Source organism: Ranitomeya variabilis, chromosome 2 (assembly GCF_051348905.1).
Source record: "Ranitomeya variabilis isolate aRanVar5 chromosome 2, aRanVar5.hap1, whole genome shotgun sequence".
Lineage (NCBI taxonomy): Eukaryota > Metazoa > Chordata > Amphibia > Anura > Dendrobatidae > Ranitomeya > Ranitomeya variabilis.
In genome coordinates, this window is record NC_135233.1 from 132,578,788 (window position 1) to 132,602,662 (window position 23,875).

Sequence of the window (23,875 nt, forward strand, 5' to 3'; positions counted from 1 at the left end):
TGTAGTGGAGCTCTGCCACAGCTGTTAGTTTGTTAAATCCAGCAGTCAGTGGCATTTAACATATACTGGTAGGGGGCACGGCATTCCCCGTGCCCATCTGTGCCCCACGACAGTCGTGTGTCTGCTGAACATCCCCATGCCTGTCATTATGATACTCCTGTAAAAGCCAGAGATTAAGAGTTTGTGATTTTAGCTATACATAACTGTGCTAAAGCACTGCTATGTGTAGAACAATAGAACAAACGAACAAATGGTTGCAGTTTTAAGGGACCTAAAGGAAGATTAAATACAGTGAAAAGTAAACAAAAGTTTAAAAAATATGAAAGAAATACAAAAGTTTTAATCACTAGTCTATTGCCCCATTAAAAATAAATCAAATTAAAAAAATACACGTTTGTTATCACCGAGTTCAGAAAAGTCCACTCTTTCAAAATTTAAAATAAATTAATCCAATCGGTAAACGGCGCATCAAGAATATAATCAAAATGCCCTACTTATGTTTTTATGGCAACATTTGAATAAAATGCAATAGGAGACAATCAAAACATTGTATCTACCTCAACATTTTATTAGCAAAAATGTTAGCTGAGAGTGCAAAAAATAAGCCCTAAATGTTATGAATCTCGAAAAATAGTGACAAAAGCAAATTTTTGGCAAATTTCTGAATGGGTGAAGCTGGAGTGGGACGGGAGCACAGTGATGGGATGAACATCTAACTCATTCACCAACATCTAATTCATTTGAGCTGTGGTATTCCTTATGCTTGATATCTTGCTACATTCCCAGACTGCAGTAGTATTTGCTACTTAATACAGGCACACTGAGGCACACAACACTTGTCAGACTTCCTTAATTTATTAAGAGGCATATTCCTTCTAATTATTTAGGCGTGTCTGACTACATTTTGTCCCCTTAACTTATTACGCCCCATTGAAAACCTCGCCAGTCTTGATCACTTGGGGCCTGTTTTAACCAGACACAGAATGTCTGACATTTTTGGTGCAGTTAATATCAAACATAAATTATGGTTACTATTTGCAATAAATTAGGATAAGCAATTGTCAATAATATGGAAAATGATGTATTATGCACTCAAGCAAACCTATATGTGCCATTTATAGTCACAGATTTGGTCAAAAATCTGTCTGTACCAGATATTGTGTGCTGTTATTTGTATGATTATAGCAAAAACAGTCAATTATAGAGTCAATACATTGATGAATGCATACAGGTGTAGCAAATTAACATTTGTTGTGCCTAAAGCATTTAATTGCATGAAAAAATTTGTTTAAATGTTGCATAACCTTGTTGCTTCAATACAACATAAATGAGACACAGTGTTGTGCAAACATCATCTGAATACCTCATTGCACCTCGGAGGTTATACACACGTGGTCAAAATTGTTGGTACCCCTCATTTAATGACAGAAAAACCCACAATGGTCACAGAAATAACTTGAATCCCACAAAAGTAATAATAAATAAACGATCTATGAGAATGAACAAATGAAAGTCAGACATTGCTTTTCAACCATACATCCACAGAATAAAAAAAAAATAAAACCCCTGAAAATAATGTGACAAAAGGGACAAAAAGGTAAATCAAGGTGTGTCCACTAACTAGCATCACAAGTGTCTACAACCATGGAATCAGTGAGTGGACCTGTATATAGGGCTACAGATACTCACTGTGTTGTTTGGTGACATGGTGTGTATCACACTCAATATGGACCAGAGGAAGCGAGGGAAAGAGTTGTCTCAGGAGATTAGAAAGAATAGTGTAGACAAACATGTTAAAGGTAAAAGTTATAAGACCATCTACAAGCAACTTGATGTTCCTGTGACTACAGTTGCACATATTATTCAGAAATTTAAGATCCATGGGACTGTAGCCAACGTCCCTGGATGTGGCCGCAGGAGGAAAATTGATGAAAAATCAAAGAGATGGATAATACGAATGGTAACAAAAGAGCCCAGAAAAACTGCACAGATTAAAGGTGAACTTCCAACTCAAGGAACATCACTGTCAGATTGCACCATCCATCGTTGTAAGATCCAAAGTGGACATCATGGTGGACAACCAAGGAGGACACCATTGTTGAAATAAAATCATAAGAAAGCCAGACTGGAATTTGCCAAACTACATGTTGACAAGCCACAAAGCTTCTGGGAGAAGTTCCTATGGTCAGATGATACAAAAATGGAACTTTTTGGCAAGTCACATAAGCTCTATGTTCACAGATGGAAAAAATGAAGCATACTAAGAAAAAAAACACTGTCCCTACCATGAAACATGGGGGAGGCTCTGTTATGTTCTGGGGCTGCTTTACTGCATCTGGCACATGGTGTCTAGAATCTGTGCATGGTACAATGAAATCTCAAGATTATCGAGGTATTCTAGAGAGAAATGTGCTGCCCAGTCTCAGAAAGCTTGGTCTCAGTCACAGATCAAGGGTCTTGCAACAGGATATTGACCCAAAATACACAGCTAAAAACACCCAAGAATGGTTAAGAGGAAAACATTGGGCTATTCTGAAGTGGCCTTCTATGAGCCCTGACCTAAATCCTATTGAGCATCTTTGGAAAGAGTTGAAACATGCCGTCTGGAAAAGGCAACCTTCAAACACGAGGCAACTAAGTGCCATCATTTCTGTCCAGGCCTATTTCATGAGTTTTATTTTTTTAAAAATCTGTGGAAGCATGGCTGACTTTCATTTGTTCATTTTCATATATTTTTTTATTAAGTATTACTTTTGTCAGATTCGAGTTATTTCTGTGACCATTGTGGGTTTTTCTGTCATTAAATGAGAGGTACCAACAATTTTGACCATGTGTGTATCTCTAGAAGCGTGAACTGGGCATAATGCACTGGGCATTACAATGTACTGGCATTGCAATGCACCGGGCACTACAATGTACGGGCACTACAATACCAGATTTGCAGTTTTCACTCAGCAATAAACACTGCTGCTTGTTTCTGAAAAACACTCATGGATTCAAATAATCACTACACTTGTGGGTAAATTCCCAAAGGGTTATAATTTCTAAAATGGAGTAACTTGATGGATGTATTCTGCTCTTCTAGGCTCTGTATATGGAGTCTGCAAACTGTTCTAAGAAAATCTGCACTCTAGAAGGCAACTAGCGCTCCAGGAGGAAAATAGCGTTCAGTATCTCCCAATTCTTGCTGTGCTGCAGTACTGTACAGCCACAAATGGGGTGTTTCTGCATTCAGCAGAAATTGTGTGACAAATTTTGGTGCCATTTTTACCCATTTCCACATGTGAAAATGTAAAATCTGTGACTAAAGCAAACTTTTTGCTGTAAAATTGTGATTTTTTTTCTTCACTGCCCAATGGTATAAAATTCTGTGATACACCTGTGGTGTCAATATGATCAGTGCACCCCTGTATAAAATTAGTGAGAGGTGTAGTTTGTACAATTGGGTCATTTATGCGGGGGTTCTGCTGTTCTGGCACCTCGGTGGCTCTTCCAATGGGTCAAGACACCCGCAAATCATAACAGTAAAATCTGCACTATAATATGGGGCTCCTTCCCTTCTGATATTTTCACTGTACCTGAAAAGTACCTGTACCTGTATGATATTGGTGTACTTCGTAGAAATTGCACTACAAATTGAGAAGTCAATTTTTTCCTATAAGCCTTAATAAAAATTAAAAACTTGGGGCTAAAACCCATTTCCCCATGTGAAAATGTAAAATTGGAGAATAAAGAAAAATCTTTGTGGTAAAAATGTAGCTATTCTTTCTTCATCGTCCAATGGTATAAAATTATGTGAGACACATGTGGTGTCAACATGTTCACTGCACTACTAGACTAATTCACTGGGGGTGTAGTTTGTAGACTAAGGACTCTTATGGGGTTTCTGCTCTTGCTGCATCTCAGGGGCTCTGCCGATGTGACATAGCATCCTCATACCAGTCCAGAAAAATCTGAATTCCAATATGGCGTTATATATTTTTCTTCTGAGCTTTGCACTGTGTTCCAAAAGTAGTTTTTAATCTCATAAGGGGTATCGGGTTACTCAGGACACATTGGACATTTTGGGGTCTATTTCCTCCTGCAATCCTTGTAAAAATGAAAAAAAATAGGGCTAAAATATTTTTGTGGGAAAAAATAACATTTTTCATTTTCACAGTTCAACATTGTAAAATATTGTGAAGCACCTGTGAGTTCATGGTGGTCATAGGGGTCTAGTTTCCAAAATACGGTCTGTTATGGCAGATTTGCACTGTTTAGGAATATCAGGGGCTCTCCAAATGTGACATGATGCCTATAGACCATTCCATCAAAGTCTCAGTTCCAAAATGTCACTCCTTGATTTCCGAGCTCTGCCGTGAGTCCAAAAAATAGTTTCCCCCAACATGTGGGGTATCAACGTACTCAGGAGAAATTGCACAACTAGTTTTGGGGCTGATTTCATCCTGTTATCCTTGTAAAAAAAAAAAATGGGCTAAAATAACATTTTTGTGGGACAAATATTATTTTTTATTTTCACGGTTCAAAGTTATAAACTTCTGTGCAGCACCTGGGGGTTAAAGTTTTGCTCATTACACAAATATAATAATTCCTTGATGGGTTTATTTTTCTACATGGTGTCACTTGTGGACAGTTTCCACTGTTTACGCACATCAGTGGCTCTCCAAACATGACATGGCGTCCACTTTTGATTTTTGCCAATTTTGCATTCAAAAACTCAAATGGTGCTCCTTCCCTTCCGACCCTTGCCATCTGCCCAAACTGTAGTTTTCCCAACAAAAAAGGTATCAGCATACTCAGGAGAAATTGCACAACAAATTTGGGGGTCCATTTTTTCTTGTTACCCTTGTGGAAAAAAAAAATTGGGGTGAAAGTAACATTTTTTAAGAAAAAAATAAAATGTTCAAGTTTTCTGTCCATTTTACTGTGAAGCACCTGAAGGTAAACTTGTTGAATGTGATTTTGAGCACATTTAAAGGTGCAGTTTTTGTAATGGTGTCACTTTTCGGTATTTTCTGTCATATAGGTCCCCAAGTCACTTCAAATTTAATGTGGTCTTTAAAAGAAATGGTTTTGTAAATTTTGTTGGAAGAGTGAAAAAATTGCTGATCAACCTTAACCCTTCCAACAATAAAAATGTTTCAGAGATGATGCAGATGTAAAGTAGACAAATGAGAAATATTATTTATCAACTATTTGTGTGGCAAAAGTCTCTGATTTAAAGGCATAGCAATTAAAAGTTTGAAAATTGTGACATTTTCCAAATTTTCACCAACTTTTCACTAATATATGCAATGTATAGTGAACAAATGTTACCACTTTCATGAAGTACAATATGTCATGAAAAAATATTCACAAAATAATTCTGATACATTGAAGAGTTCCAGAGTTATTACCTCATAAAATTACACTAATCATAAACAGGCTAGGAGGTGAAGGGCTTAAGTATATTGGCTTACTTGCATTTAAAAAAAAATGTGCAGCGTAAAAACTCATCAAAACCTCATTGTGGGAACAAGGCCTTAGGCCACTTTCACATATTGAGTATTTGGTGAGCTTTCTTACCTCAGTATTTGTAAGCCAGAACCAGGAGTAGGTGAAAAATGCAAAAATGATGCAAGTGTTTCTATCAGGCTGGAGTCACATTAAATGTATAAAAAATCAGTCCAGTTCTCACTGCTGAGAGTCGCACGAGTATTCTCCATATCACATCCATATTGCCTTACATTTCTCACAGATTTTCTCAATGTACCGTCCCATTAAATTAACTGGTTCAGTGGTCAGAAATGAATAAAAACCTAATCAGAAGGCCATACATTGGGTTCATAAGAAGCTTAGCTCTCAAATCTTTCAAATAGAGGCCCTACTAATGTCTTGTTTGTCCTGGTTTGTGAAAAACATGTGCGACCGGTTAACCTTAAACACAACTGAGCGAGTTCTTTTACATTGGGTCTTGTCTCAACCTTTCAGGGAGCCTTACCCAGTGATTGTTGATCCGTGGAAGCGTGTTCATGAATTTTTTATAGGTTTCTAAGGACAATCTGCATGCCAAGCTTCCTGTTCTTTGCTGATGCAATTTTTTGGCTTCAGAAAGATGTGTGTATATTTGTTGCATGCTATGCGAATGGTCCGTGTAGCGTTCTAGTTTTTGTCGCACCCATAGGCTTGCATTGGTGAGTCTCGGATGAGATACTTGTACTATCACAGCCTGCTGCAATTTTGTTCGCACGTTGAATACGCCTGAGGAAAAAAAAAACGCTGATCTGGATTGCCTCATTGAATAACACTCGTCCGAGTGCAATGCATTGTTTTATCGTATAGAACTCGGCCGTATTGTACGATAGTGTGACTCCGGCCTTATACTTTTCCACTCTACAAATACAGAACATGTGAATGTGGCCTTACAACTAGCTAATAAACTCACAAATGTGTTAGTCAATTTGGAGCAGAAATCTGAATTTTACCTTCAGATTGATTTTTGCAGTGTAATTTCTAATAAAAAGTAAAAACATGATGATGCAGTTTGAGCGTGGGTTAAATCTCCAGTTGGACAGTCAGTTTTCCTAATATTTTAAGGAATAATCTAGTAAATTCAATTTCTACACCTTTTTTTTCTATACAGATCTTGTTAGTGGAAAAAAGCCGCAAGTTTTAATTACAGTATTAGTTTACACATTATGACTGAAACCGCCATGATCTAAAATACAGTATTTACTGCTCTACAATATACATAGGAGAACTAGCTGATTGAAATGTCTCCATAGACTAAAAAATGGGTAGTATTTGATGTCAGCAATGTTTCATATGTTTAACTGGATGTGGAATAAAATAGGGAAACTATATAGAGGAAACACAAAGACAATACACTGTATCGTCAGTTGCCTATAAGATGAGAACTAAGATGAGATAATCAAAACAAAATAAATATATAAAAGAAAGTTATTAAAATTAAATAGGAGAATTTCCATATCCATATGAAGCTATGAGATACTTGAGATACGGTTTTCTTTATCTATGATTATGTTAGTAGTAGAGATCTTGCTTTTTTGTATTCATCAGAATGGTTGAGCACAATTGCATATATTTTCATAAACACTTAATGCTCACGGGCAACAGAATGCTGGCTTGTGAATCAATAATCAAAATAAATTGTTTCTTTCTTTACCAAATGGTAAGTCCTGTAGAAGGTTACCAAAAATAATGAGCTGTGGAAAATGCTTCCAACAATACCTTACCCTAGAGGAATAAGGCAGATTTGGATTAATCAATTATCTTCTCTTGAATGCATTCAGCAAAAATGTTGTGAATAAAGTCAATCTGCTCTTTTCTTTTGAAGAATGTAAGGACTTTCAGAATAGAAATATTTGAAATTTTCTTCAGCCCGTTAGTCTAAAAAAGAAAGAAAGAAAAAGTGTAGCATCTATTTTTTGTTTCAGTATAACTAAATTTTATTCAATACGGGAATACAATGTTTTAAATACCATAAAAAATTAACAATGCATCTATTCTCTAATTGAGCAAGATTTCCAAAGAGAATCTACACATTTAATTTCTGGATGAAGAATAGTCAAGAAAATTAATATTAACCTCTTTTTGACCTCGGACGGGATAGTACGTCCGAGGTCAGATACCGCGCTTTGAAGTTTGGATGGTAAGATATGGCTGTTAAGACAGCTTCCCAAACAAAACATTTGAGCTGCTTTAACATTACATTGCTGTCATCCGTAGGGCTTACAAAGTCTCTGGAAATCCAGCCCTTGTACAATTTTAGAAGAGTCAGCCTGTTTGCATTTTCCATTGACAGGCGTGTGTGCCTATCGATTATGATTGCACCAGCCAAACTAAAAACCTGCTCAGACAATACACTTGCAGCAGAGCATGGCAGCACCTCCAAGGTGTGGAAGGAGAGGTCAAATGTGGAGCTTGGACAACCAATAGGTAAAGGCCACTGAAAAATAAAGAAGGATGCTGGTATGGTCACTTTAGTCCTTCACCATCATTCTGATCTGTAACATCACCTTGGTGGGCACCACCACATCACAGTTGCGTATCTCTGCAGGTTTTGCACCAGTCGCATGACTGCTAGATGAAGATACGTTATTTATTAAACCAATAAAAAATTATGTTTTTTTATTATATCTCTTGAAATAACTGTTAAGTGTATTGTGAAGTCCTCATCTTGACATATTTCAGCATGTATGATACAGACTCCTTAAGTTAATTTTTGTTCATTGTGCAAAGATCAAATTTCTATTCTCAATCTCAATATATTCTATTATTTTTTTCTTTATTGTGTTGCTCTTCTCGCGGTCTCTTTAAGCGTGTATCTAATAGCCTGATGTTAATTTTTGGTTGTGCACTTGGACATTTTAGTACATGAATGCCTTAATATGCTCCACACAATTTTTCAGGTTTCAGCCTTACACAGAATAATAATATGAGTAATGAAACATGCTCTATATATGCTGCTAGTTATAAAATCTTACCCACACATCCCTTTTTAAAGGGAAATTTTACATAAACCTCTGTTAGCATACGACATATACTGCTCATAAACGCAGAACCCTAATATGTGGGCAGAACACCTGGGTACAAAATCTGTGTCTGATGGTGAAACCCCTCGCCTTTCCCCTGTGTTATGTCATTACCACTCTGCGGTCCAGGAAGGAGGCGCTGAGGTCTCCTGTCCATAACACACAGACACAGCAATCAGCAACTGCATTCAGTTTGTTGTCCCAGCACAGCGTTCAGTTGTCCCTTGTCAGAATATACTGTATGTCTGTTCACAAATTTTTAGTTAGATAGGGCATACATATTCCTATTCCTTAGCAGTTTACATTGTCCAGTGCTGGACAAAGACCATTGCTGACTATTCCAGATTTCTAAATGAAACTTTTGTATCTTTATTAAACTGTTTCTTCCCTTACAATTTCTGGTCCTTACAAAAAAATGGTGGTGGGGTATTGGTCAGTTTCTGCACATTTTAAGCATGTCTAAGAGACTGGATTAATATGCTCCACAGACCTATTCAGGGTGCAGCCTTTCACATACTGGAACACGGTAAATGCCACGCTAAGGCCTTTACCTGAGCTCTGTAGCACTGTCTGTCACCTGAGTAATACACTTCAAAGACCACAATACTCTCTGGGACATATCCTGTAATTACCTCATTGTTAATACAATAATAATTTTATTTATACAGCGCCAACATGTTCCGCAGCACTTTACAAATTATAGAGGGGATTTGTGCAGACAATAGACATTACAGCATAACAGAAATCACATTTCAAAATAGATACCAAGAGGAGTGAGGGCCCTGCTCACAAGCTTACAACAAAGGAGGAAAAAGGGGAGACACGAGAGGTGGATGGTAACAATTGCTTTCGTTGTTCGGACCAGCCAAAGTGTAAGGATCAATTGTTCATGTAAAGCTGCATGAACCATTTAACAGCCTAAGTATGTAGCAGAAGAGACACAGAGGGCTATTAACTGCATAAATTGTATGAGAACATGATGCGAGGAACCTGATTTTGCGTTAACTTATATGAATGGGCAACACAGAGATAGTTAGGTTAATGCATTGAGGCGGTAGGCCAGTCTGAACAAATGCATTTTTAGGGCATGCTTAAAACTGTGGGGATTGGGGATTAATCATATTAACCTGGGTAGTGCATTCCAAAGAATTGGTGAAGCACGTGAAAAGTCTTGGATCCGGGAGTGGGAGGTTCTGATTATTGAGGATGCTAACCTCAGGTCATTAGCCGAATGGAGAGCATGGTTAGTGTGGTAGACTGAGACCTGGGAGGAGATGTAGGGTGGTGCTGAGCCATGGAGCGCTTTGTGAATGAGGGTAATAGTTTTGTTGCTGAAAACCATGAAAAAAATACATTGTGCCTGGTTGGATAGTTTCCAGAAGAATTGCTTGGTCTTGTGCAGACTGGTCAATGGCACTCATGTCTCTTTCCCTTGAGGAGGCTGCTTCCAAGTAAAATGAGGTTTGTACATGTTCATGACATGGGTTTCAGACCTGATAGATTGACCACATTGACCACAATACAAGCCATCACTTGTATACACTGTATTCAGAATGGAATTCTAATGCCTTTGGTGTCTGGTAGAATCCAATTTCCTGACATTGATCATACAGCTCCCCAACTCTTGTATTATATTCACCTTACAGCAGCTTCACCTGCTATGATAGTGGTTTCATTGGGAGCCGGTGGCAAAAATGAACTGTGGACCTTACAAGATGCAGGTTTCACAGCACCTGTTGGCCCTCAGAAAATTAAAAGAGAGGGCCGCATTATGACATGTCAGTGAATGTGGTGGGGGGGCAAAGCCCAAAATTCAAATGTGCATGTTTGAAATTGCATTGTAAAGGGATGGAATGTGTGATCCACTATCTTGCTAACTATTTGGCATGAGGGAGGGACCTCCCAAATGTAGGAGAGCTCTCTCAAATATATGACACAGGGCCACGTGAGGACCCTTACCAAACTCAGGTTTCACGGCACCTGGTGGCACTCTGCAAATAGTAAGCAAGGGCCACATAATGGCATGGCGGTGGACATGGTGGTGGTGACGGACAAAGCCCAAATTTCAATTTTTTGCGTGTTTGAAATGGCATTGTAAAGAGATGGGGACTATGTATTCCACTATCTTGCTAACTATTTGGCATGAGGGAGGGACTTCCCAAATGTAGGAGTGAGAGCCCTCACAAATGTTAAAGGAAAAACTAAAGCTAAAACGCTCCGTGTGAATATATATTAAAGGGAAGGTATAATTTTTTTGTTTTTGTATTTAATTTTTACTTTGCATTATATACATGTAATTTTGAATGTTTCTAAGCATTTTTTCCCCTTTAAAAAAATTGTTCGTTTCATTTGGTAGAACTTTTTAAAAATCAGTAAAACTGGCTCAATAATCTGACATTTTTCGCAGATACCATGTGTTAGTCATAAAGGCATGCAGTCATCTTCTCCATGCTGTTCCCATTTACTTTTAGCTCTTTCCCATCAATTTCAGCTTTTTTCCCATGCCCCCAAGACCTGATTGTTGGGTCCAGCAGAAGAATATTCTGCTTTCTTATTGACTTGCATTGGATTCATTATTCGGTACGAATACACGGATATTAGAAATTATTTGTGCCGATTTTCCCGAATCCGAATATTTCCCTATTCGGTCATCACTATTAAATATCATGCTATTAGTTGCCCATTGTTTAAGCTTCTCTAGATTCTTCTGAATCCTTTCTCTGTCTTCTCTATTGTTAGCTATCCCTCCAAGCTTTGCATTGTCTGCAAATTTGATTAGTTTACCTTCAGTTTCCTTACCTAGATAATTTACACAAATATTGAACAACACTGGGGCCAGGTCAGACCCTTCTGGAAACCCACTTGAAACACTCTGCCAATTGGTCATGCAACCATTTATTACCACTCCTTGAATACTATCACTCAGCCAGTTATCAATCCACCTAACAGTAGCCTTGTCGATCCCATACTTGGTCATTTTTTTCAATAAGGATACTATGAGATACTTTATCAAATGACCGTGGTTACGTGAAACCAACTAACAGCGTTGGTCAGGGCACGTCTTATGTTATGGGACACATGCTTGTGTTAGGCAGGGACGGCACACCAGGAGAAATAGTGGCAGCTAGGGTCCGAGTACCAAGGTACGGCCTCTGCCATGAGTTTGCAGAAAGTTTCTGTCTCCACAAGTCTAAACAGCAATATTTCCAGGGCAAGCAGTCTGGAAATGTGGCCATTTAGCATTGTAGCCTGTGGGTAACTGTGTATTCACGCTTGCATTCCAAGGACTGGGGTAGGGAAACCAAAAGCTGCAAGGGGACAAGTACATGGTTGCTGTCGGTCATTGCAAGTATGCTACGACAGGTGCAGGGTGGGAGACAACTTAGTCTGCATCATGGACAGGGAATTGACGTGGATGTAGAACAAGGGAAGAGGCAGTGGTGTCACCCACAGACACTGTTTCTGTACCTTGTCGTTCGGCCGAACCAATCGAGTGCTTTGCTGTCATGGGTCTGCGCATGCTGGTGATGGTCAGGCTGGTAGTTGTGCTGCCCCTGCTGATGCTGGCATGGCAGATGTTGCAAATGACCTTTTTTGGTTTAACTGGACTGTCTAAAAATGCACCAGATTCAGGAACACTTAAACCTTGGCCTTGCAACTTCCCCCTTGTTGGAGTGTGTCATCATTTTTGGCAGCCCAGCCACTCACTGCATAGGCAATAACAGTATAGGAGACCCACTTTTTAATGGCCCTTTAAGAACATTAATGCCATCTGATGCCCTTTGAAAAATAGGTTCTGTGATTTTAAGAGTCCCTCCTTCATAAATGAAACAAGATGTTTCTGCTTATGTGTCACACAATACATGGCCAGCTAGGGTTGTTCAATGTTACAATGACATTACCCAGTGAATGCATTTGTATTGGTTGAAAGCAATGCTAAAGTTGAAAAACGCATCAAAAACACTGCGTGTGAACATAGCCCAAGTGGTGGAGAAACATCTTTGGTTGGGGTTAGTTATTTTGCCTTATATAATTCATAACCCTGGAAAAGATGTTCCTTAACATATTTCACAGCAAAATCCATTTTGCTTTCGTTTTTGTATGTTTTTTGGTGCACCTGTAAAAATGGCGTGAAATTCTGACAACATTGCTTACAGCTGTGACGTAGGAGTCAAAATCCCCATGATGTTCCTGTGTCATTTGAGCAGTGCTTCCATCATTTTCAGACGTTTTTAGACCTTAAAAGCACCCCCGGGGATCGCGGTAAAAATGCTCGGGTTTCCTATTGACTTACATTGGGCTCGGTGCTCGGGTCGAGAACCCGAATATTCCAAGATGCTCGACCTGAGCAATGAGCACCCGAGCATTTTCACTGGTTATAATCAAGATGTTGCCTATAACTAGATTCGGTTAATGTATATAGTGCATAAAGCAAGGCATACATGTAATAGCAAGTACCGGTATCTCTATTAATACCACTTACAAAGCTGTTGATTTTAACTGCAAAAGAAACACATTATAGAAATCTTACTGTGTTCATTTCCATTCATTTTTATTTGCCTTAGTCTTCAAAAATGTTAAAGAGTTGCGTTATATGACACTGAAATCTCTGCATAACATGCTAAGCAGGTGCTGTCTATTAAGTCATTTGTCTTTGCTAATGTATTCACTTCATACATATTATAATAAGACTCTGACTTTCAGCTTGCATCGCTGACATGCTCGCAAATACTTACATCCCCAGCAGATAGTAAAAATATGCTTTATTTTAATTTTACAGGATGCAAATTAAAAATAGGCCATACAACTAGGAATGACAATCCAAGAATAAATGCATCAACTTGGATTGTTTTGAAAAAATCATTTTAATTTACCAAACAAAATTGAATATCTTCTTTTATGACATAAATGATCATATGACTTTGTTCTCTTTCTTGTTTTTTTACAGGAGAACAGTCCATTTCACTAATGTTTTTAAGTTACCCGCCGAGAAGTTTCAATAATGAGCTATATGGTTGGTACACATCCTCAAAAATGTTGGTTTCAGTAAGTAGGCTGCAATATAACATTGCATTTCAGTTTAGAGAATTGTATTGTATTTTTAGCTAAATAGAAAAGGGTATGTTAATAAATTTGTATGCATGAGCAGAATTTGGCAAATATTTTTTAATGAAAACTGTACAGTGTTGGAAAGAGGCTGGCATACTAAGGAGCTTGGTGTTCTTACTTTGAAAATTAATGTCAGAATGCCTTTTTAACCCCTTCCCGACCTATGACGCCACGTAGGCGTCATGAAAGTCGGTGCCAATCCGACCCATGACGCCTATGTAGCGTCCCTGCAGATCGGGTGAAAGGGTTAACTCCAATTTCACCCAATCTGCAGGGACAGGGGGAGTTGTACTTTAGCCCGGGGGGGTGGCTTTGCCCCCACGTGGCTATGATCGCTCTGATTGGCTGTTGAAAGTGCAACAGCCAATCAGAGCAATTTGCAATATTTCACCTATGAAAATGGTGAAATATTACAATCCAGCCATGGCCGATGCTGCAATATCATCGGCCATGGCTGGAAATCCAGATCTGCCCCCCCCCACCACCACCGATCTCCTCCCCAGGCTGCTGCAGATTCGTAGCAGTGTTCCATCAGGCTTACAGTACCATGTAAACCTATGGAAAACCAAATCCGCTGTGTCCATGGTGCGGAAAATACAGCGCGGAAATGCTGCGTTGTATTTTCCGCAGCATGTCAATTCTTTGTGCGGATTTCGCACCGTAGGAATCCGCAGGTGAAATCCGCATAAAAAACACTGGAAATCCGCGGTAAATCCGCAGGTAAAAGCAGTGCCTTTTACCTGCGGATTTTTCAAAAATGGTGCGGAAAAATCTCACATGAATCTGCAACGTGGGCACATAGCCTTAGGGTTGGAATTAGAGTTAGGGTTGGAATTAAGGCTAGGGTTGGAAATAGGGTTAAGAATAGGCTTGTGGTTAGGGTTATGGTTAGGGTTAGGGGTGTGTTGGGGTTAAAGTTGTGGTTAGGGTTGGGGATAGGGTTGGGATTAGGGTTAGGGTTGGGATTAGGGTTAGGGTTGTGGTTAGGGGTGTGTTGGGGTTAGGGTTGTGATTAGGGTTATGGCTAGAGTTGGGAATAGGGTTATGGGTGTGTTGGGGTTAGTGTTGGAGTTAGAATTGAGGGGTTTCCACTGTTTAGGCACATCAGGGGTCTCCAAACGCAACATGGCGCCACCATTGATTCCAGCCAATCTTGCGTTCAAAAAGTCAAATGGTGCTCCCTCCCTTCCGAGCCCCGACGTGCACCCAACAGTGGTTTACCTCCACATATGGGGTACCAGCATACTCAGGACAAACTGGGCAACAATTATTGGGGTCCAATTTCTCCTGTTACCCTGGCAAAAATAAAAAATTGCTTGCTAAAACTTGGGGGTTCTAAGTGCTCACTACACATCTAGATAAGTTCCTTGGGGGGTCTAGTTTCCAAAATGGGGTAACTTGTGGGGGGTTTCTACTGTTTAGGCACATCAGGGGCTCTGCAAATGGAATGTGACGCCCACAGACCACTCCATCAAAGCCTGCATTTCAAAACGTCACTACCTCCCTTCCGAGCCCCGACTTGTGCCCAAACAGTGGTTTACCCCCACATATGGGGTATCAGTGTACTCAGGACAAACTGGGCAACAACTATTGGGGTCCAATTTCTCCTGTTACCCTTGTGAAAATAAAAAATTGCTTGCTAAAACATCATTTTTGAGGAAAGAAAAATTATTTTTTATTTTCACGGCTCTGCGTTGTAAACTTCTATGAAGCACTTGGATATTCTAAGTGCTCACTAGTCACTACACATCTAGATAAGTTCCTTGGGGGGTCTAGTTTCCAAAATGGGGTCACTTGTGGGGGGTTTCTACTGTTTAGGCACATCAGGGGCTCTGCAAATGGAATGTGACGCCCGCAGACCACTCAATCAAAGCCTGCATTTCAAAACGTCACTACCTCCCTTCCGAGCCCCGACTTGTGCCCAAACAGTGGTTTACCCCCACATATGGGGTATCACTGTACTCAGGACAAACTGGGCAACAACTATTGGGGTCCAATTTCTCCTGTTACCCTTGTGAAAATAAAAAATTGCTTGCTAAAACATCATTTTTGAGGAATGAAAAATTATTTTTTATTTTCACGGCTCTATGTTGTAAACTTCTATGAAGCACTTGGGGGTTCTAAGTGCTCACTACACATCTAGATAAGTTCTTTGGGGGGTCTAGTTTCCAAAATGGGGTCACTTGTGGGGGGTTTCTACTGTTTAGGCACATCAGGGGCTCTGCAAACGTAACATGATGCCCGCGAACCATTCCATCAAAGTCTGCATTCCAAAACGTCACTACTTCCCTTCCGAGCCCCGGCATGTGCCCAAACAGTGGTTTTCCCCCACATATGGGGTATCAGCGTACTCAAGGGAAACTGGAAAACAACATTTGGGGTCCAATTTCTCCTGTTACCCTTGGGAAAATAAAAAATTGTGGGCTAAAAAATCATTTTTGAGAAAAGAAAAATTATTTTTTATTTTCATGGCTCTGCGTTATAAACTTCTGTGAAGCACTTGGGGGTTCAAAGTGCTCACCAAACATCTAGATTAGTTCCTTGGGAGGTCTAGTTTCCAAAATGGGGTCACTTGTGGGGGAGCTCTAATGTTTAGGCACACAGGGGCTCTCCAAACGCGACATGGTGTCCGCTAATGATTGGAGCTAATTTGCCATTCTAAGAGCCAAATGGTGTGCCTTCCCTTCCGAGCCCTGCCGTGTGCCCAAACAGTGGTTTACCCCAACATATGGGGTATCATCGTACTCAGGACAAACTGGACAACAAAATTTGGGGCCAATTTCTCCTGTTACCCTTGGGAAAATAAAACATTCTGGGCTAAAAATCATTTTTGAGGAAAGAAAAATAATTTTTTATTTTCACGGCTCTGCGGTATAATCTTCTGTGAAGCACCTGGGGGTTTAAAGTGCTCACTATGCATCTAGATAAGTTCCTTGGGGGGTCTAGTTTCCAAAATGGGGTCACTTGTAGGGGAGCTCCAATGTTTAGGCACACAGGGGCTCTCCAAACGTGACATGGTGTCCGCTAACGATTGGAGCTAATTGTCCATTCAAAAAGTCAAATGGCGCGCCTTCCCTTCCGAGCCTTGCCGTGCACCCAAACAGTGGTTTACCCCCACATATGAGGTATCGGCGTACTCAGGAGAAATTGCCCAACATATTTTAGGATCCATTTTATCCTGTTGCCCATGTGAAAATGAAAAAATTGAGGCTAAAAAAATTTTGTGTGGAAAAAAAGTACTTTTTCATTTTTACGGATCAATTTGTGAAGCACCTGAGGATTTAAAGTGCTCACTATGCTTCTAGATAAGTTCCTTGGGGGGTCTAGTTTCCAAAATGGGCTCACTTGTGGGGTAGCTCCAATGTTTAGGCACACAGGGGCTTTTCAAACGCGACATGGTGTCCACTAACGATGGAGATAATTTTTCATTCAAAAAGTCAAATGGCGCTCCTTCCCTTCCGAGCCTTACCATGTGCCCAAACAGTGGTTTACCCCCACATGTGAGGTATCGCTGTACTCAGGAGAAATTGCCCAACAAATATTAGTATCCATTTTATCCTGTTGCAAATGTGAAAATGAAAAAATTGAGGCTAAAATAATTTTTTTGTGAAAAAAAGTACTTTTTCATTTTTTCGGATCAATTTGTGAAGCACCTGGGGGTTTAAAGTGCTCACTATGCTTCTAGGTAAGTTCCTTGGGGGGCCTAGTTTCCAAAATTGGGTCACTTGTGGGGGAGCTCTAATGTTTAGGCACACGGGGGCTCTCCAAACGCGACATGGTGTCCGCTAAAGATTGGAGCCAATTTTTCATTCAAAAAGTCAAATGGCGCTCCTTCCCTTCCGAGCCCTGCCGTGCGCCCAAACAGTGGTTTACCCCCACATATGAGGTATCACCGTACTCAGGACAAATTGGACAACAATGATCATGGTCCAGTTTTTCCTTTTACCCTTGGGAAAATAAAAAAATTGTTCCTAAAAGATCATTTTTGTGACTAAAAAGTTAAATGTTCATTTTTTCTTCCATGTTGCTTCTGCTGCTGTGAAACACCTGAAGGGTTAATAAACTTTTTGAATGTGGTTTTGAGCACCTTGAGGGGTGCAGTTTTTAGAATGGTGTCATTTTTGGGTATTTTCAGCCATATAGACCTTGCAAACTGACTTCAAATGTGAGGTGGTCCCTAAAAAAAATGGTTTTGCAAATTTTGTTGTAAAAATGAGAAATCACTGGTCAAATTTTAACCCTTATAACTTCCTAGAAAAAAAAAAAATTGTTTCCAAAATTGTGCTGATGTAAAGTAGACATGTGGGAAATGTTATTTATTAACTATTTTGTGTCACATAACTCTCTGGTTTAACAGAATAAAAATAAAAAATGTGAAAATTGCAACATTTTCAAAATTTTCGCCAAATTTCAGTTTTTTTCACAAATAAACTCAGAAATTATTGACCTAAATTTACCCCTATCATGAAGCCCAATATGTCACGAAAAAACATTCTCAGAATCGCTAGGATCCGTTGAAGCGTTCCTGAGTTATTACCTCATAAAGGGACACTGGTCAGAATTGCAAAAAACGGCCAGGTCATTGAGGTCAAAATAGGCTGGGTCATGAAGGGGTTAATCATGATATTACAGTAGGAATTTTTTAATGCTGCTAAAGATTGAAACAGTTTATTATGAGTCAAAGTGTATCAAGTCTCAACCCACCCAGGCTGACGGATAGCTGCAGTGAGGGCCACATTGACACCATGGTATTTTAGTCAGTAATTCACATAATTTGGAAGCCAAAACCATGAAGGGTGATAAATGCAGAAGCGATAATGTGTATCCATGATCCTCACTCTGATTGTTCCACTCCTGGGTTTTGGCTTTCAAATACTGATGTGAAATACTAACTAAACATCTGCTGTGTGAACGTGGCCTTATATAGATTAGTGTGAATTTTCAGGCTTGAGGAACACTGAAGATGGAAATAAAGATAGGTGGCTAGAGATTAAATTTAACTTTCAACAAGTGTTTGTTTGGTAATGGCATTCAGTTGGTGGCCTCCCCAAAGCACATAAGTGATTCGCACACTTAGGGTACCGTTACACATTGAAATTTTCATCGCTGCGACGGCACGATTCGTGACGTCGCAGCGTCGTATAATCATCGCTCCAGCGTCGTAGACTGCGGTCACACGTTGCAATCACGGCGCTGGAGCGATGCCGAAGTCCCCGGGTAACCAGGGTAAACATCGGGTAACTAAGCGCAGGGCCGCGCTTAGTAACCCGATGTTTACCCTGGTTACCAGCGTAAACGTAAAAAAACAAACAGTACATACTCACCCGTCGGTGTCCTTCAGGTCCCTTGCCGTCTGCTTCCTGCTCTGAGTGCAGCCGTACAGTGAGAGCAGAGCGCAGCACCGCGCGGCCCTGCGCTTAGTTACCCGATGTTTACCCTGGTTACAAGCGAAGACATCGCTGGATCGCTGTCACACACAACGATCCAGCGATGTCAGCAGGTGATCAAGCGACGAAAGAAAGTTCCAAACGATCTGCTACGACGTACGATTCTCAGCAGGGTGTCTGATCGCAGTAGCGTGTCAGACACAGCGATATCGTAACGATATCGCTAGAACGTCACGAATCGTAACGTCGTAGCGATGGAAATTTCAATGTGTGACGGTACCCTTAGTCAAGTGCCAACGAGCTGCTTTCCCTAATTCTCTCAGTGTCCAGCGAAAAACTGAGAGAAGCAGTGTGAAAACCTCGAGGTCTTGTGACCGTCAGTATGAAAATCGCATATGAGTCAAGGGTCTGATACATGTTGGCACCAATGACACGGCAAGGAAGGACCTACCAACAATCTGCAAGGACTTTGAAGAGTTGGGGAAGAAAGTAATGGATTTGGATGCACAGGTAGTTTTTTCTTCTATCCTTCCGGTAGACGGGCATGACACCAGGATATGGAACAGGATCCTTGATGCAAACAACTTGCTAAGATGATGGTGCAGACAACAAGGATTCGGATTCCTGGACCAGGGTGTGAATTACCTATTCGACGGACTCCTCGCCAAAGACAGACTACACCTCAACAAACTTGGGAAACACACATTCGCCAGAAGACTCACTACACTCATCAGGAGGGTGTTAAACTAGAAGAAGAGGGGACGGGAAGAAAAATGTTAGACTCGAACGTGAAGCGAGAAAAGAAACTGATGAAATTTATGAGGTGCGGCAAAGAAGACCCAAGACCACATACTAGGAAGGCAGGTAAGAAAATTTCTAAAACAATCCACAAGGAGGAGATTGGAACAATAAAAATCCTCTAAACTGCATGCTTGCAAACGCCAGACAAACAAGATGGAAGAACTAGGAGCAGGAATGTCTACAGGTAAATATGACATAGCGGGAATAACTGAGACATGGTTAGATGAAAGCTATGACTGGGCAGCTAACTTACAGGGTTACAGTCTGTTTAGAAAGGATTGTAAAAATCAGAGAGGATGAGGGGTTTGTCTTTATGTAAAGTCTTGTCTAAAGTCCACTTTAAGGGAGGATATTAGCGAAGGGAATGAGGATGTCCATATGGGTCGAACTACATGGAGGGAAAAATAGTAACAAAATTCTCATTGGGGTCTGTTACAAATCCCCAAATATAACAGAAATCATGGAAAGTCTACTACTAAGGCAGATAAATGAAGCTGCAACCCATAATGAGGTCCTTGTTATGGGGGACATTAACTACTTGGATATTAACTGGGAAATAGAGACCTGTGAAACCCATAAAGGCAACAGGTTTCTGCTAATGACCAAGAAAATTTATCCTTCACAATTAGTGCAGAATCCAACCAGAGGAGCAGCACTTTTAGATCTAATACTATGTAATAGACCTGACAGAATAACAAATCTGCAGGTCGTCGGGCATCTAGGAAATAGCGACCACAATATTGTACATTTTCACTTGTTTTTCGCTAGAGGGACTTGTCAGGGAGTCGCAAAAACTCTGAACTTTAGGAAGGCATAGTTTGCCCTTAATCTGGTTGACTGGGACAATGTCCTCAGAAATAAGAACACGGATAATAAATGAGAAATGTTTAAGAACATCCTAAATAGGCACTGTATGCAGTTTATACCTTGTGGGAATAAAAGGACAAGAGATAGGAGAAACTCAATGTGGGCAAGAGGGGCAAATGACAGTAAAAAGAAAGCATTTAAACTACTAAAGCAGGACAGCACCACTGAAGCTCTAAAAAACTATAGGGGGAAAAATACTTTATCTAAAAAACTAATTAAAGCTGCCAAAAAGGAAACAGAGAAGCACATTACTAAGGAGAGTAAAACTAATCCCAAACTGTTCTTCAACTATATCAATAGTAAAAGAATCATAAATAAAAGTGTAGGCCCCTTAAAAAATTGTGAGGAAAGAATGGTTGTAGATGATGAGGAAAAAGCTAATATACTTAACACCTTCTTCTCCTCGATATTCACGGTGGAAAAAGAAATACTAGGTGAAATGCCAGGAGACAAAGGAAACCCTATATTAAGGGTCACAAATCTAACCCAAGAAGAGGTGTGAAACTGGCTAAATAAGATTAAAATAGATAAATCTACGGGCTGGATGGCATACACCCACGAGTACTAAGAGAACTAAGTAATGTAATACGTAGACAAACCATTATTTCTTATATTTAGGGACTCTATAGCAACGAGGTCTGTTCCACAGGACTGGCGCATAGCAAATGTGGTACCAATATTCAAAAAGTGCTCTAAAAGTGAACCTGGAAATTGTAGGCCAGTAAGTCTATTGTTGGTAAAATATTTGAAGGGTTTCTGAGGGATATTATTCTGGATTATCTCAATGAGAATAACTGTTTAACTCCATATCAGCATGGTTTTATGCGAAATCGCTTCTGTCAAACCAATCTAATCAGTTTTTATGAAGAAGTAAGCTATAGACTGGACCAAGGTGAGTCATTGGACGTGGTATATCTTGATTTTTCCAAAGCGTTTGATACCGTGCAGCACAAGAGGTTGGTACTAGTGTTGAGCATTCCGATACCGCAAGTATCAGGTATCGGCCGATACTTGCGGGTATCGGAATTCCGATACCGAGATCCGATACTTTTGTGGTATCGGGTATCGGTATCGAAACAACATTAATGTGTAAAAGAAAGAATTAAAATAAAAAATATTGCTATACTCACCTCTCCGACGCAGCCTGGACCTCACCGAGGGAACCGGCAGCGTTCTTTGCTTAAAATGCGCGCGTTTACTTCCTTCCGTGACGTCACGGCTTGTGATTGGTCGCGTGCCGCCCATGTGGCCGCGACGCGACCAATCACAGCAAGCCGTGACGTAATTTTCAGGTCCTCAATGCCTAATTCTAGGCATTCAGGATTTTAAAATTAAGTTCCGGCTTGTGATTGGTCGCGTCGCGGTCACATGGGCGATGCGACCAATCACAAGCCGTGACATCACGGGAGGCAGGAAACGCGCGCATTTTAAAATTACGTCACGGCTTGTGATTGGTTGCGTGCCGCCCATGTGACCGCGACGCGACCAATCACAGCAAGCCGTGACGCAAGCCGTGACGTAATTTCAGGTCCTGTATGCCTAATTCTGCATTCAGGACCTGAAATTACGTCATGGCTTGCTGTGATTGGTCGCGTCGCGGTCACATGGGCGGCACGCAACCAATCACAAGCCGTGACGTAATTTTAAAATGCGCGCGTTTCCTGCCTCCCATGACGTCACGGCTTGTGATTGGTCGCGTCGCCCATGTGACCGCGACGCGACCAATCACAAGCCGGAACGTAATTTTAAAATCTTGAATGCCTAGAATTAGGCATTGAGGACCTGAAAATTACATCACGGCTTGCTGTGATTGGTCGCGTTGCGGCCACATGGGCGGCACGCGACCAATCACAAGCCGTGACATCACAGAAGGAAGTAAACGCGCGCATTTTAAGCAAAGAACGCTGCCGGTTCCCTCGGTGAGGTCCAGGCTGCGTCGGAGAGGTGAGTATAGCAATATTTTTTATTTTAATTCTTTCTTTTACACATTAATATGGATCCCAGGGCCTGAAGGAGAGTTTCCTCTCCTTCAGACCCTGGGAACCATCAGGGATACCGTCCGATACTTGAGTCCCATTGACTTGTATTGGTATCGGGTATCGGTATCGGATTAGATCCGATACTTTGCCGGTATCGGCCGATACTTTCCGATACTTTCAAGTATCGGACGGTATCGCTCAACACTAGTTGGTACACAAAATGAGAATGCTGGGTCTGGGGGAAAATGTGTGTAAATGGTAAGTGACTGGCTTAGTGATAGAAAGCAGAGCGTGGTTATAAATGGTATATTCTCTAACTGGGTCCCTGTGACCAGTGGGGTACTGCAGGGGTCGGTGTTGGGACCTATTCTCTTCAACATATTTATTAACAATCTGGTAGAAGGTTTACACAGTAAAATATCAATATTTTCAGATGATACAAAACTATGTAAAGCAGTCAATACAAGAGAAGATAGTATTCTGCTACAGATGGATCTGGATAAGTTGGAAACGTGGGCTGAGAGGTGGCAGATGCGATTTAACAATGATAAATATAAGGTTATACACATGGGAAGAAGGAATCAATATCTCCATTACACACTGATTGGGAAACCACTGGGTAAATCTGACATGGAGAAGGACTTGGGGATCCTAGTTAATGATAAACTTACCTGGAGCAGCCACTGCCTGGCAGCAGCTGCCAAGGCAAACAGGATCATGGGGTGCATTAAAAGAGGTCTGGATACACATGATGAGAGCATTATATACTGCCTCTGTACAAATCCCTGGTTAGACCGCACATGGAATACTGTGTACAGTTTTGGGCACCGGTGGTCAGGAAGGATATAATAGAACTGGAGCTAGTGCAATGGAGGGCAGCAAAATTAATAACGGGGATGGGGGAAAAACAATACCCAGAGAGATTAGCAAAATTAGGATTTTTTAGTCTAGAAAAAGGACGATTGAGGTGTGATCTAATAACCATGTATAAGTATATAAGGAGACACTACAAATATCTCTGCAAGGATCTGTTAATACCAAGGATGGTGAAGTTCACAAGGGGGCATTCTCTGTGTCTGGAGGAATTAAGGTTTTTCCACCAACATAGAAGAGGATTCTTTACTGTTAGGGCAGTGAGAATCTGGAATTCCTTGCCTGAGGAGGTGGTGATGGCGAACTCAGTCGAGGGGTTCAAGAG

The 23,875-nt window shown here is 40.6% G+C and overlaps 1 protein-coding gene across 5 annotated transcripts in view; it reads left to right on the forward strand.

Moving 5' to 3' along the window:
* Positions 1–23,875, forward strand: part of LOC143804674 (proton-coupled folate transporter-like) — a 702,815-nt gene that overhangs the window by 234,720 nt on the left and 444,220 nt on the right. For all 5 annotated transcript variants that reach the window (XM_077283005.1, XM_077283008.1, XM_077283004.1 and 2 more), the window contains exon 3: positions 13,483–13,580. In XM_077283005.1, coding sequence (XP_077139120.1) covers positions 13,483–13,580 — 98 coding nt within the window. The remainder of the gene's footprint in view (positions 1–13,482; positions 13,581–23,875) is intronic.